The 15,338-nt window shown below is 46.4% G+C and overlaps 1 protein-coding gene across 3 annotated transcripts in view; it reads left to right on the top strand.

The window, feature by feature from the left end:
• SCN10A (sodium voltage-gated channel alpha subunit 10) overlaps nt 1-15,338 on the top strand; it is a 93,512-nt gene that overhangs the window by 19,944 nt on the left and 58,230 nt on the right. For all 3 annotated transcript variants that reach the window (XM_007081019.2, XM_042956682.1, XM_042956683.1), the window contains exons 4-10: nt 4,882-5,010; nt 5,592-5,683; nt 7,704-7,895; nt 8,321-8,387; nt 11,805-11,946; nt 12,091-12,288; nt 13,003-13,173. In XM_007081019.2, coding sequence (XP_007081081.2) covers nt 4,882-5,010; nt 5,592-5,683; nt 7,704-7,895; nt 8,321-8,387; nt 11,805-11,946; nt 12,091-12,288; nt 13,003-13,173 — 991 coding nt within the window. The remainder of the gene's footprint in view (nt 1-4,881; nt 5,011-5,591; nt 5,684-7,703; nt 7,896-8,320; nt 8,388-11,804; nt 11,947-12,090; nt 12,289-13,002; nt 13,174-15,338) is intronic.

Below are 15,338 nucleotides of genomic sequence, written 5' to 3' on the forward strand. Positions count from 1 at the left end.
CACCATTGGAAAAAAAAAAAAATAGATACATTGAATTGGTACCGAAGAAGCTCCAGCCACACGGTCAGCAAGGAAAGGCATCACTGTACAAATGAAAGACGTTCCTTCCAAATGCAGTACACCCTTTACTGGTGGAAAACAGTGGGGGTCCACGAGCATGCCTTCAGACCCTGAACTGCCTTTGAGCAACACAGCGGAAATTGTGAATACAAACTGTGGCCTCACAGTGTGAGTTTCCTCAGCCTCCAGGGCTGAAATCAAAGTGAGGTTCTGTTTTCCCACACTGAATTGCTCTGGCTGGCAAACCAAAAAGGCTTATAGTGTTTTCAGACCATGGGGGAAGGGAAGGGGGAAAAAAAAAATAGTTACCAACAGAGAGGGAGGGAGGCAAACCACAAGAGACTCAATCACAGAGAACAAACCGAGGGTGGAGGGGGGGCGGGGAGAGGGAATATGGGTGATGGGCATTGAGGAGGGCACTTGTTGGCGTGAGCACTGGGTGTTGTACGGGAGCCGATGTGACAGTAAATTATATTCATAAAAAAATAAAATAAGGGGTAAAACCTTTTTAAATGACCGTTTCTCCAAATACACGCGATGTGTCTTAGTAATACATTCAGGATTTTGAATAGTATGGATCTTCGCCTTTAGGACCTAACCTCGAGATTTTTTAATGAGTAGGCATCAGGATATCTTAAAACTGAGGAAGCGGGGCAAACAGCTCCAGGGCTTAGAGCTTGACTTTTTCTCAATACCCAGTGATTTTCTTCCTTCATCAGGAATATCTCTTGCATTTTAAAAAATCACGTCAACATGCCGCAACAGAACACGAAGAAATACCTTCGGGGCCAAGTGCCGCCAGAAAGAGGACGTGACTCCATCCGCTCCTGTCCCCCGGGTTGCGACCTTTAACCCTCCAGCGCTGGGTGGTGTTCAGCCTAGGCTGGCGTTCTCTGGCGAAGCACTGAAAATAGTCTTCAGAATGCTCTCCATAATTTCTGGATCTGCATTTGATCTGAAAAGCCAGAAATATCCATCAAAGCTTCCCAACAACCTATAATTCTGAGTTAAGATTTTCCAATTTAGAAAACATAAAGAGTCGGGGGGGGGGGAACCCACAAGATATGGAAGCTGACAGCTCAAGCAGCCAGCCAGCCCGATATAGATTTCTTCGTGAATAATTTCAAACACTCTTTCTCTCTCGCAGATACGAACAGGCATTACTGCTATTCTCTTTTTAATGTGATTGTTACTTTTATATAAGATACACAGGCTCGTGATTTAAAAGGTCACAGAGTTCTATAAAGATTCTAACAAAAAGTACAATTTCACGCTCTTCTCTTTGCCCCTAATCCCGTATTTCCAGAGGCGAGTCCTCTCAGATTTTTTACCTCTTTATTCTGATACTTCCCTATCTCTAGTCATACACTCATACTGTATTTTTTATTCTTCCATTTTAGATGTTATCTGTCGGCTTTCTGTTATGGAAAAAAAAAAGAATTAGGTCCATGTACCCACACTCCTTTCCTCTCACACTTGTCTCCCTGCTGTAGTTATATTATCATTTTGGGTTAGGTAATCAGACAAGATGTACATCGACTGACTACAGACACGGTTATGTAACAGAATTGCTGAGCAAATGACATGACAGCTGTATCGTGCAGTGTCCTTTGATGACATTTTCCTTTAGCACAACATTTTTGCTCTCTCTGGAGTCAATAAGGATTTCATTGCTTCATGTTCTATGTATTTATCACTATGCTCCCAAGCTCTTCTCCGGGGGTTTAATCCTTGCCTCAATTTATTGGATCATGTCAGGTTATCCATCAGTTCCCATTTTTCTTGGGGAAATCACTCCTGGAGCCCTCTAGCTTCCGCCTCAGTCCGGCCTAGGTGTTCTCGAACATGATATGCAGCTCTTGTCTGGAGATTTTTCCTTCTCCATTTTCTTTTGGATTCCGTTTGTCTCTCCCTTGCATTCCCAGATCTTCCTCTTTATTGGTTGCTTTCTTGTTTGGATGGAGCATCCTATGGTAACTTTCTTAGATGGAAAGCACATTTTCGGAGACTTTGCATATCCATAATTGTCTTTATTTTACCCTCATCCTAACAGTTGAGCTTGGGAAGAAATTCTATATGAGAAATTATTCTCCTCAAAATTTTGAAGGCATTTGTTCCATTGTCTTGTACCCTCTAAGGTTGCCATTGAGAAATCTGATGATATTTTGATTCTTAATCCTTTGGATATGACCTGCGATTTTTCACTCCCTCAAAAGCAGTAGGGGTCTTCTGTCTGTGCACAATGTTCTGAAATTTGTTGACATTCATTCATTTTCTTGACATTTGTGGGTATTTTTAACAGAATACTTAGATCCTTAAGTTTGCAGAGATTTTCTTGAATTATTACTTTGATAATTTTCTCTTGTCTCTTTCTTGGTCTATTTCATTCAAGATCTATTAGTCAGACATTGTACCTACTGGTCTGATCACCTCTAATTTTCATGCTTTTTAACCACCTCTCATCATTTCTTTTTATCCCACTTCCTATGAGATCTCTTTCACCTTTATTTCCAGCTCTCCTATTAATGTTTTACTTTCACTGTCATATTTTTATTTCCCAAAGTTCTGTTTTGTTCTTTGAATAGTCTTTATAGCCTTCTGTTCTTATTCTGCATATCCTGGATCTTCTTAACTCTCTAAAAAATATTAATAAGAATTTTTCCCAACTTTTCTTCTGTTCCCTGTGTTGTCTTTTTAGCTTTTCTTTCTTTCCTGTTTGGTTGCTTTAGTCTGTGGTGTTAGAAGCATCCTTCCAATTCCTGATGCTCATTGGCTAGCGGTTCACATTAAAAGTACAGCATCTTGGGGCGCCTGGGTGGCTTGGTCAGTTAAGCGTCCGACTTCGGCTCAGGTCATGATCTCATGGTCCGTGAGTTTGAGCCCCGCGTCGGGCTCTATGCTGACAGCTCAGAGCCTGGAGCCTGTTTCAGATTCTGTGTCTCCCTCTCTCTCTGCCCCTCCCCTGTTCATGCTCTGTCTCTCTCTGTCTCAAAAATAAATAAACATTAAAAAAAAAAAGTACAGCATCTTCTTGGGCTATTAACCTGACTACAGGCTTCTAGAAACTAACTAAAAGCAGAAGTGAGTGGGTGGATGAGCAGGCTGAGTGCCTTTCAGTATATAAAGTTTCCTTTATACTCCTGTTTCAGCATGCAATCTCTCTGTCTCTTTCGTCCAACTCTCGAAAGAATGAACATCCAGTCTATTTCCATAGCAGAAGAGGAAGTTCCTCGTTGAATGGCTGCTTCTTGTAAAGCCTTTCAAACAGTATCCAGCCCCACCTGACACCCTTTCCCCAAATCCCACTTTCAGAGATATTTAGCATCTCTAAGTCCTGAGCAGTCCTGCAGTGTGGGCTGGCTTGCTTCTGGGAACTCCCCACTTCCCGGCTCAGGTTTCAGCTTTCTTGGGTCTGCTTTGTCAGTGACTACCCATCCACATGCTCCCTAGTTTCCAAAATGCTGTTGTTGTGTTCTCCATTATCTTTGTCCTCGTGGATTTATGCTTTAAAAAAAAATCCTTCCACCAACATTTAAGAAGGATTTCAAGGATAGAGGTAAATACATATGTTCGATCTGTCATAATGGATCTTTCCATTTTTAACGCTGGCGTTTGTGTTTATGATTTTATAATTTATTTTTTTTTTAATTTTTTTTAACGTTTATTTATTTTTGAGACAGAGAGAGACAGAGCATGAACAGGGGAGGAGCAGAGAGAGAGGGAGACACAGAATCCGAAACAGGCTCCAGGCTCTGAGCTGTCAGCACAGAGCCCGACGCGGGGCTCGAACTCACGGACCGTGAGATCATGACCTGAGCCGAAGTCGGATGCTTAACCGACCAAGCCACCCAGGCGCCCCATATGATTTTATAATTTAAAAAACTTACTGTACCCAAAATTACATGTGCATCTGAATCCCTTTGGTCCTAGAGGGGTAATTCTCTCAGTCTAGCAGCACTAACATCAGCTGGAGATGTGTTAGAAATGCACATTCTTAGGCCCTACTCTTGACTGACTAAATATTCTTATATTTAGAATATTCTGAGGGTGGACCCCAGAATTCTGTTTGAACAAGCCGTCCAGGTGGTTCAGATACTTGCTAGAGATTGAAAACTACTTCCACAGGTAACTGAGAGATTCTAAACATTTGAGAAACACTACCTTACTCTCAACCTCAGCTCCAGATCTGTCTTCACCTCCAAACCCACAAAGTGCCCAGCAGACTAAAAGGACTGTTGGATATGACTTCCTCTGGCAAGACCCGTCCTCCAGAGAAAATTTTCATGGATTTAGATGCTTTTCTCTTCCGTGACACCTAGCTGTTTCCTGCCTCATGTGGCTCTTGGACTGGGATTCCTGAGTCCCGAGACATTTGCAGGCCAAGTGCGGTGGGAGAAGAAAACACAGCTGGAAGCAGAGAAGTTTGGAGAGGAGGGATGTAGCAGGACCTTATCCCTGTTCCACATGTCAGTCAACAGCAGGTTGGGAAAGGGGCCTCCAGGTTCCCTCTGGGCATCTCAGCGAACAGGAGCATCCTTGTTCTAGACCTTCTGGTGGTTCTGCACCTGCCGTTGCCCTCTGCCCACCTTCCGAGCTGAAGATGCTGTCCACCGTCTCAGCCACCTCAATCTGTCCCCACCCTACCCATCTGTGTGACTGCTCTGAGTTCCCCAGTCTGTGTCTCCCCTCCTTATCTTATCTAGTTCCCTTTCCCAGCCTCCCTGATGATCTTTGCGTGTTTTCCTTTGGAGCCATTCCAGGAGCTCCCCTTTGAGCTCTCTCCATGGCATGGCTAACACTCCTTTCCACCTCCCCTCCCAGGTATGTCTTCACTGTCATTTATACCTTTGAAGCCTTGATAAAGATTCTGGCAAGAGGATTTTGTCTAAATGAGTTTGCTTACCTGCGAGATCCTTGGAACTGGTTGGATTTTAGCGTCATTACCCTGGCGTGAGTATTTTTCCGTGCTGATGTTTATGTTTGCATGGGGCTTCTGGGTGGCTTGTGCTCTGGGGATGTTTCTTCACCTCTGTCCAGCTTCGTCATTTGGAACTTCACGGCCTGGGGTTTCCTTGCCACTAAATGTTGCTTTGGGAGTCACTTTCCAGGGTTAGTCCCATACCTTCGGGGAGAAGTCAGAGTCCTCAACTCTGAGCTGATAAATGGCCTATCAAAGTGAGTAGACACGGTTCAGCCTTGCACCTACCTGGCCTGAAGATGTTTGCCTGAGTGGGTGGAGAAGATGCGTGTCTGAGGAGACCGGCTGGCCAAGCCCACATGCTTGACTACTCATCCATGCATGTAGTACCCAGAATGTTCTAGATCATAATGCATCTTCTCACAGGGGCCATTCTAAATGATATTGCAATAATTAAATCTGTGTTTCAGTCTATAGGTGGACGTGCCATTAGATTTTGTGTCTATTCCGGGTCCCACTGAGGCTCTCATTACCCCCAAATTGTCCTTATTTATGCTGCATGCATTCCCAGGACCCTGTCCTTGAAGATACTGACCGACTTCTGGTCCCACAGATACATTGGCGAAGCGATAGATCTCCGAGGGATCTCAGGCCTGCGGACATTCAGAGTTCTTAGAGCCTTAAAGACAGTTTCTGTGATCCCGGGTGAGCAGCTTTGAGCACCACATGTATTCATAGAGCATATGCTGGTTTCCACAGCCTGACGTCCGTCTTTGATTTTTGCAAGAGCCCTATAAAGTGCCGGGGCATGAACTGTTGTCCCCCTGTAAAAGACAAAGGAACTGAGGCCCAGAGAGTAGAAAACACAATCCCAAGTCCTCATCACTATTTAGAGGCAAAGTGTGACCTGGAGACCTGATGTCCCGATTCCTAGGCCAATGCTCTGTGCACAGTACCTCACGGACTCACCATCGACAAATGACAAGGTCATGTCCTCATTTTGTGTTCCTGTTGTGGGCTTCAGACAAGCCTCCAGTTGGAGGTCCTCATTTACATCCTAGACCAAAGGTGTAAACTTGGAAATAGGGAGGAAGGGAGCAGGCAGTCCTAGGCTCTAGTGGGTGTGTTTGCCATTTCCATATACCTGAAAGCTTGAGTGACAGGCCTGTCTTTGGGCCCACAGAGAGAAAAGGATTGGGCAATTCTTGATCACAGAGAATTCAGAAACAAAAGTAGTTCACAACGCTCGTCTCATTTGGCCTTCAAACCTCTGTTGTCACCAGTATCTCAGGGATGTGCCTCATCGTCCGCTGAGTTGGTAGAAAGGATAGTGAGTCCAGAGACCAGGAAAAGCTTAAGACAGCTTCCACCTTGTGGCCTGTTGGATTATCTCCCTTCCCTCACCCCTGAGAATCCATGCTCTTATCTGGAAAACAGAAATGCTCAAACTATGGGTGAAGTCCTTTCTACCATTCTCTGTCCGACTCTGCAGGGAAGGATCGGAAAGTCTTTGCCAACTTCTGCTGGATAAGCTTCCTCACTTAGTGCTGCCACTTAGTGTCTCTCTCACCTAGTCTTAGCCAGGAAAACCCTGAGTGTTGTTTACAAGACCTGTCCTGTCCACACTCCGTCTCCTGTCTCACCTCTCTCCTATATCCACCTTGCATCATGTTCTAGAATCCACCTGTGGTTCCATAAATGCTCCCTGCCTTTGCTCATCTCCCAGCTCTTGGCCATGCTGCTCCTCTACCAAGAGAGCCCTTCCCGTCTTCACTCAACTGATATTCCTTCCTCAGGGCTCTGCCAAGATTTGACTTTCTCAAGGAGACTCTCTAGTCTCCCTCAACTTCCCCACACTCCACACCATCCCATCCCATCCCCACCCCAGGCTTCAGTTAGGGGTTGCCTCTGTGTGTGCCCACCTGCTCGATAATGCTATGGCACTTCCCCTCCGTTGTCAGACAACCCCACCACATGCCAGTGCCTTAGCCCCTGCTCAGCTCCTACCCCAGGGGCCAACACAGGTAGTGCTCAATGGGTTATTTGTTAACCAAAATGACAAGACAAGGATCAGTCCCAGACTTCGTCCCTCCTCAGAGTTCTTTCTGCTACCTGTGAAGCTACTCTCTCAAAGAAGCTGATTTCATTTGCCATGGCCGCAAATCCTCCCTCCTTAAACTTTACTGCCAGCTGTGCTTGTCCCTGAGGCAGCTCCTTCTGATTAGGTTTCTCCCTCTCTCCCTCTCTCTCTCTCTGTCTCTGCCATCTCTCTCTCTCAACACACACACAAAGGTCCGTGTGTCCCTAGCCTCAAGCTGCCTCCCAGAATTGAAGTGAGTATAGAAAAACAGATGTCAAATTATTAGAGTCATATTAGAAGCGTCATGTCTAGTTTAGTGCCTGAAACATAGCAGGTATTCAACAATTATTTTTAAAATTGAATTTCTACTGTCAGAAGTGTATTATATTAGCCTTATGATGATAAGAAATATATCACTTGGGTCTCAGTTGTCTCATCTTTACAATGGGACAATAATCTCTGCCTCTGTCTCAGGGCTATTGCGAGGCTTAGATGAGGAGCCGGGCTTGGAACTGCCCCAGGGTCTGTAAAGTACCTCACACTTATACATGGTGAAAGGACAGGATGGTTAAAATGCAGACATGCCAGTGTTCTGTGTGTGTGGTACGTCATCCACGTGGAACTGTTGCTATCATCTTCCCACAGGGCTGAAGGTCATTGTGGGAGCCCTGATCCACTCGGTGAAGAAACTGGCGGATGTGACCATCCTCACTGTCTTCTGCTTGAGTGTCTTTGCCTTGGTGGGCCTGCAGCTCTTCAAGGGCAACCTCAAGAACAAATGTGTCAAGAATTGTACCGCTCTCAATGAGACAGGCAATTACTCCTCTTATGGAAAACACGAGTGGAACTTCTGCCAAGAGGATGAAGGTCTGGTTGGCAAGGGGGACTGAAGCCCCTGCATACCTACATAGAAATATATTTTTGACTCCTCTTTCCTGCTTAAATGGTTCTCTTGAGCTGTATTTTACTTTGGGGTCCCCATTTTCTGTTGCCCCTGTCCTATTTACAAGGAAATGAGCTATGAACCTGGGCACAAGTCATTCTGCTGGGGGAGGCTCAGACTGAAGTCACTGCTCCGCTTTTCTCTTCCAAGATGGGACTTTTCTCCTTCCGAATGTCCCAGTGTGCCCACTGAAAGCACATAGCCAAGGGAATGCATCTTGCTCAGGCAGAAGATTTGAGAAGTGTTGCCTTTACCACACAAGGCTTGAGCTAGAGGGTTCAGAAGCATATGCAAGGCTTTCATTTCTTCCTTTCTTCTGCAGATTTCTACTACAATAAGCCAGGCACTTCAGATCCCTTACTGTGTGGCAATGGATCTGATGCAGGGTGAGTGCCCAACCCATGACAAAGCACCAATGCCCAGCAGTCCTTTCTCCTTATCATCATCATTTTCTAGATAGGGACTGGTCTTCAGATCCCAAGGAAGGTGTAGAAATGAATAAGTCATGGCTTTTGTCATCCCAGGCTCAGGGGGAGGGAGTGTATGAGTTAGCTTTTGCCATGTAACAAATAGCCCCAAGATTTCTGTGGCTTAAAACACCAGCTCAGGATTCTGCACATCAGCATGTTGAGCTGAGATCAGCCTGGTGTTTTGGCATTGACTGAGTTTAATCATACATCCGCAAACAATGGACAGATTAGCAGGGGGCCAGCAAATCTAGCTGGTCTCAGCTGGGGTGGCTTCTCTGTTCCATGTGGTCTTATACCCCAGCATGGTCTTATTCTCATGGCAGAGGCAGAGTGCCAAGAGAAAGAGGGGAAGTATGCAAGGTTTCTTGGGACCTAGGTTTAGAAGAGGCACAGTGTCACTTCTACTGCATTCTGTTGGCCAAAGCAAGTCACTGACCAGTGCAAATCCAAGCGCTGGGGAGATAAACTGTACCTCTTGATCAGAGGAGCTGCAGCATCCTATTGCAAAGATACGGGCAGGGAAATCGTCGTGGCCATTTTGGTAATCTACCCCAGGAAGAAACTAATACTCATTAAATATGTTTTGTGTCAAATGTTTTACGTTTAATCATCACAACTCCATCACATGGGTTTCATTATCCACACATGACAGAGGAAGAAACCTGTGTATGACACTTAGCCATTTCAAATTCTTACAGAGGCCAGATACATGACAACAAATGAGAGGATCAGGCTGGGTAGGAACCGAGCGATGACAGTTTGTGCCCCATCCAAAAGGGCCAGCCACCACCCAGTCCGGCTTTGGGTTGCCACGTGGAAATGTTGGTCCATTGCTTCCAGCTCTTCTCACTTTTAAAAGAGAGATAAGGAATTTAGATTTTTATGTGAAATCTCCCAACTACAAACATTGGCTACCAATTCCAAAAAATGTCTACATATTGTGGGCCAAACAAAATATTTCTGCAAGCCAAATTCAGCCTGCAAGCTGCCAGTTTGTGAGCTCTGATGCATATACATAAGGATGCTACCCTGTGAAGAAGCAGTACTGTGCTAGAGACTCCATGGGCCGGGGAAACACAGTGAGGTGATGGCGGGAGGCAGGGCAGGAGGCCAGGGAAGATTTCCTGGAGGTGGTGGTCGAGGTGAGCATTGAAGGGCAGGCAGGGTGTCTCCAGTTTGGTTGAACAAGAGATGGTTTGGATGGAGGCCGTTCCAGGTGGCAGAACAGAATGTGAGACAAAGCAAGGGGCTCGGGGTCCCCTCAAGCTTGCCTGATGCTTTGACCACTCAGGGGCGGGCATGAGCAGAAAGAGTTCAGGCCACAGATCAGCAAGGCTCATCTTTCCCATCTCCACAGCTGGGGATCCGAAGCCCTGAGCCCAAATGACCCCACTCCCTGAAGGGCTAACAACTCCATATTGCCCATGTGGAGCTGAGGGAGACCTATATAGAGCTTTGCCTTGATCTACTCACTAGAAAAACAATCTCAGAGCTGAAGGATGGAGGTGGAGAATTTGATCAACATCAGCTCCTTGGCCTCTTTCTTCACAAATGCACTTGGCATTTGGTTCTTTGGCTCAGGGATGGGGTTGTTCTGGTATCATTTGCCTTTGGCTTAAATCTAAACTGAAGGCCCCCTCAATTCCTTTTCTTGTCTGGATAATGGCATCTCTCATGGCGATGGCTCCAGAGTAGCCCAACCTACTGTGGTAAAGTTATGGGGTTCATCCGTAGCCCCCCAACGCAGCTCCAAAAAAGGCCAGACATCCTGCTGGGCAGGTCATGGCCAGGAGATAAAGGGGTGGATAGGGTTGGAAAGGCAAGAGAGGGCCGTTCAGGATGATGGGTGGAGTGAGACTTGAACAGCATCCTGTGAAGACAGAACCTATGTCCTGTGCTGGGCCACAGAGAAGCCAGAGCCCCGAGCAAAGGCCCGCACTGACCAGTGGCACTGTTCTCAAAATGGAGACCAAGTACTAGGAAACACTTCATGATTTCCAGGATTCTTTCAAATATGTTCTTCCAGTCCATTCTTTTGGTCAGTGCAGGTTAAAAATACCAGGAATTTTCATCTTCATTTTACATACAATACTTACGATGCTGAAGGCACCATGAGAGAACCTTTGTACTGTGGGCTCACTTAATTCTCAGATCAATTCGTTGTTGATGTGTAACAGCTGTAGTGGGGTTTAATGGAAGACGTAGACATACGGCTACCCTCGGAGTTAACAAGCAGACCTACAGGTAACAGGTTGATTAGCTCCTCAGAGGGCAAAACAAAAGACTATCTGTCTTTAAACGTGGGCCTATAGAGTGCAGGAACTCGCAAATCTCCAACCGAGATTGAAGATAGAGTTGGGATTAATCATAGTCAAGTTGCTGGGACCCTAATCAACTGTATGGGTCCCAGGATTATGTGTTTGCATGGATGTCTGGGATAAGGACAGCCCCTGAGACTGGTGTTGGTGGAGGCATGCTGGAGCCATAGAATCCCAAACTCCAAACAAGGAATTACTGTTTTCTCAGCAGAGTCATCCCACTGGGGCGGGTGAGAGCACGTCACATGCCTTGAGCTTAGACAGACTTCTTTACATCAACTTACTCCCTTATCGTGAGAGAGTAAAGAGTCAGTCCATCACTGCCCCCCTCAGTACTCACGTGGTTATCTTCAAGTTGGCCTTTCTTCATCAGTCAGTCTTCATAGGCTACTTGACAGATATACTCCTCCTCTTAAATAAATATACTGGCATCTGTATGGTTTCAGGCAGCTGACTTCCTTTTTCTGAACCTCAGCTTCCACATCTGTAAGAAAGGATTGTTAAGGTAATTAAATTATAGCATTTGTAATGCACTTAGGAGAGAGAGGGGCACATAGTAAGTGCTCAGTAAGTGGAAAGTATCGTTTTCATTATTACGTATAATTGGGGAGTGAGCTTGACTCCCCAGTGTGAGTCCTTTGACGGACAGGTTGGCAGGTGATGCCAGACGCTCAGGTCTTAAGTCTGCATTATTGTACTGACTCTCCCTCCCCTGGTATGAACTTGCAGGGAGTTAGCCACCTTATGGGATCATGTCGAGGCAGTCAGCTGGCCTTCCCTGGCCGTACCCCTCTGCATGAAACTCTGAAGTGAAAGTATTACCATCCCCATTTAAATATGCAAGAGAAACTGAGCCTTAAGGAGATCAAGGTCATCCGACTAATCAGAGGGAGGCCAGGTCTTGAGTTCCAATCTTTGACCTCAACGCCTATGGTCTTCCTACAGCCCAGGGCTGCCTTGCCCCCAGTAAACAGAGGGGCTGTGCAATTGATGACCTTCTCTATTCTTGCTGCAGCCATTGCCCTGAAGGTTATTTCTGTCTTAAAACATCTGACAACCCAGATTTTAACTACACCAGCTTCGACTCCTTTGCTTGGGCTTTCCTGTCACTGTTCCGCCTCATGACACAGGATTCCTGGGAACGCCTCTACCAGCAGGTATTGAGCTGCATGCCCCCCTACGGACTTGGTTGGAGGCCGGGGAGTCAGATGCATGCCTACATTTTTCTTGGAAGAGTCTGGCAATGTCAGGGGCCCACGTACTCTGGATACAGATCTCTCTTCTTTCTCTTGAATCTGCAGACGCTGAGGGCTTCTGGGAAAATGTATATGGTCTTTTTCGTGCTGGTCATCTTTCTGGGGTCTTTCTACCTGGTCAACTTGATCTTGGCTGTGGTCACCATGGCATATGAGGAGCAGAACCAGGCCACCATTGATGAAATTGAAGCCAAGGAGAAAAAGTTCCAGGAGGCCCTCGAGATGCTCCGGAAGGAGCAGGAGGTCTGTGAGGGGTGCACGCTTTGTGAAATCTGCTGCAGGCTGAACGTTCTTGGGGAGGGGTCTGGAGAAGCCACTTACATTAAGGCTGTCATGCTATGGAACTGTAAGAACGATTTATTGTACCTCAAGCACCAACTTAGGTCAGGTTTTCTCAAAAAGGGAACCTGAATCAAGATCTTGTGCCAGTGATTTATTGAGGGGTGCCGTCAGGAAAAGGAGAAAGAAGGAAGCAGGACAGGAGATGAATTAAACTAGAAAGTGGCCTCAGCTAGAGACTACCTTCAGCCTGATCCCATGCAGAGTTCTGGGGCATGACTAGTACCACAACGTTAGCCTTTCTTGAGACAAGGGGGTGGCATTTTACACCCCTATGCCCGCCCCCGGCCAAATGTACAATGAAAGGAAATATTCTGCAGGATGCTGTGGCTGTGATCCATTAACAGCTAACACTCAAGCTGCTGAAGCTGAGTGGACTGACCTGGTAAAAGGGATTTGGGCAGGGAATCAGCAGGACACATGACTCGGTGCAAATGAAAGAGATGACCCAGAGGTGGCCCTTCCTGCCATGCCTCAATCCCACCACCACCCAGGTCCTAATCCTGACCCTCTCTGTTCTAGATGCCCTCACCTCTGTGGCATCCCACGTCTGAGGGGCACATTTATGCAAAGCTCAAGCACATATTGTTGGCTGCAGCTGCTGTTCTCTCTCTTCAGGTGCTGGCAGCCCTGGGGATTGACACAGCTTCTCTCCATTCCCACAATGGATCACCTTTAGCCTCCAAAACTGCCAGTGAGAGAATGTCCAGGATGAAGCCGAGGGTGTCAGAGGGCTCCACAGATGACAGCAAATCACCCCAATCTGATCCTTACAACCAACGCAGGATGGTAAGGAGCTCAAGTTCGTGTTCTAAAGATTACCCGCCTTTGCAGCCGCCACGGACAATAGGTTGGATTGGGAAGAGGTTTGTGGCAGGCAGACAGCAGGAGGCTCAAGATTGGGAGGATGTTTTAGTAATCCAGACAGCACATCGACCCCCCCCCCCACCACATGGTGGCCTAAACTAAGAGAGGGGCATCGTGGATACGGAAAAGGGGTGGATTCTGACTTTTCCTGGGGGTAGGGGACAAGGAGACTGGGACTGTGGAATGTGGAAAAAGGAGAGAGGAGTCCAAGATGACTCCCAGTTTTCAGAATTGGGCAATCAGATGGGTGGTGATTCTAAGGGAGGAGCCCCGGAGGAAGAAACCAGGTTTGTAGGGAAAGTGGTGAGCCCATATCGGACATGCTGACCTTGAGGTGTCCATGGACCTGTGGACAGGAAGCGTTAGCTTCCTTCTAACACTCTGATCTGCAATTCTGTTTGTGGTGCTGAAATCATTTACAAGCTTCTTTCTGACTTTTTGCCTCAGCCCCCACAACCCAGACTCTCACCTGTTGCTGGCAAAGAAGATTACAGCCCCCATCTCTGTGATACAGTCCAGCCTCGGAATAACTTCAGAACCTCCCTAGACCCTGTAACAATTCTGTCCACCACCCAAATCTTCTGCATCCCACTCCAAGATTCCCTAGCCTCACCAAGTTTCCTCCCCTCACCCCTCTCTCCCTTGGAAGTCCTGTGTATGGCAAACACGTCCTTTCCAGAGGCCTAAGAGATCATAATCCCTTTGTGAAAGAGCAGTTCCCACACTCATAGTATGGAAGAGGGGATCAACTGGCTATTTGTCAGGCCTCCTGTCCCTCAGTTCCCTCTCGGTCTCTTTTCTTATGCTCATCTGAAGGACATTCTACTTTTTATAATACTGTCTCTATAATCCCCAGACTTATGTGTGCATATATGTACACAGATATACTCACATGCACACTGGCCTCAGTGATAGCCACACTTCCTCATTCATCAGATTCTGTGCCCTTCCCTTCCTTGTTCTGCCTGTTTTAAGCAGCACCTGGCATGCACGGGGTACAATTCAGAAGACATTTCAAAGGGGATTTCACTAGGGCTCTGACAATCACAGGACAGACTGAACCATAGCCTCCATGGAAATGTCGATGATACTGCGAATCGGGCTTTAACTCCCCTCATACAGTCAGCCTCACATAAATTAGCACCCGGCTGTCCAATAATTGGACACAAACACACCAGATGGACATGTGTGCTCATCTCTCCAGCTAGGTTTACCTTGAAATGGGCAAAAGAGGAACTGTGTCTTGTTAATTCAACAATACTAGGTGCATGATGTGCACCTAGAGATGACTGATGGTCCATTTCCCAAGGACTTCCATTTGGAGGAGGCAGATGTGTAAACAACTGTGTGCTATATACTATATTAGGGAAACATACATGGTGTTTTGGGAATAGAAGAGGAAGCATCCACGCTTATGGGAGTGGAGGTGTATCAAGAAAGACTTCACGGAGGAGGAGATCATTGAGAGGAATAGTAAATAGTGAGTAGGGGTTCCTCTAATAACTGAGGACTGCAGGGGAGGGGGGGGAGGAGTATTTTCCAGGCCTAAAATAGAACGTATATGTGCCAAAGCAGGGAAGCACCCTTTGGGTACCTCTTTCATGCTAACTAAAGGATTGAAATTCATTCAAGAGGGCATCCCCTTCCTCCTTTCCCAGGTGCGTTCCTGTGGTAAACAGACCATCAGCAGTGTTTATATAAAGTCATTTTCCAAACAGCAGCAGTGGGTGAGAGGTTAGGGGTAGCAAACAACAAGAGACACAGCAGAGGTTTCAGGGAACCCCCAGGACACAAGTTGGCCTGCTTGGATGATGCGTTTTAAGACAAGTCTAGTACTTAGATTCAGAAGTCATTGGCCACCATTGGTCAAACAGGTTAATTCTGGAATATTAATTGGTGGCCAGGGAAGCACCACCTGTCAAACATGGGACCAAAATTTTCTTCTTAGTTTGTTTCATTTGTTTGCTTACTGCCCACCTGCAAATAACTCAGCCATCCCATTTTTAATAAGAATTTGCTAATTCTACTCCTTTACTTCAAAAGTGGGAAGGATTCATAGGGTTTTATGAGTTTTGTAATTCTTGGAC

This window comes from Panthera tigris, chromosome C2 (genome assembly GCF_018350195.1).
Source record: "Panthera tigris isolate Pti1 chromosome C2, P.tigris_Pti1_mat1.1, whole genome shotgun sequence".
In the NCBI taxonomy this organism is placed as follows: Eukaryota; Metazoa; Chordata; class Mammalia; order Carnivora; family Felidae; genus Panthera; species Panthera tigris.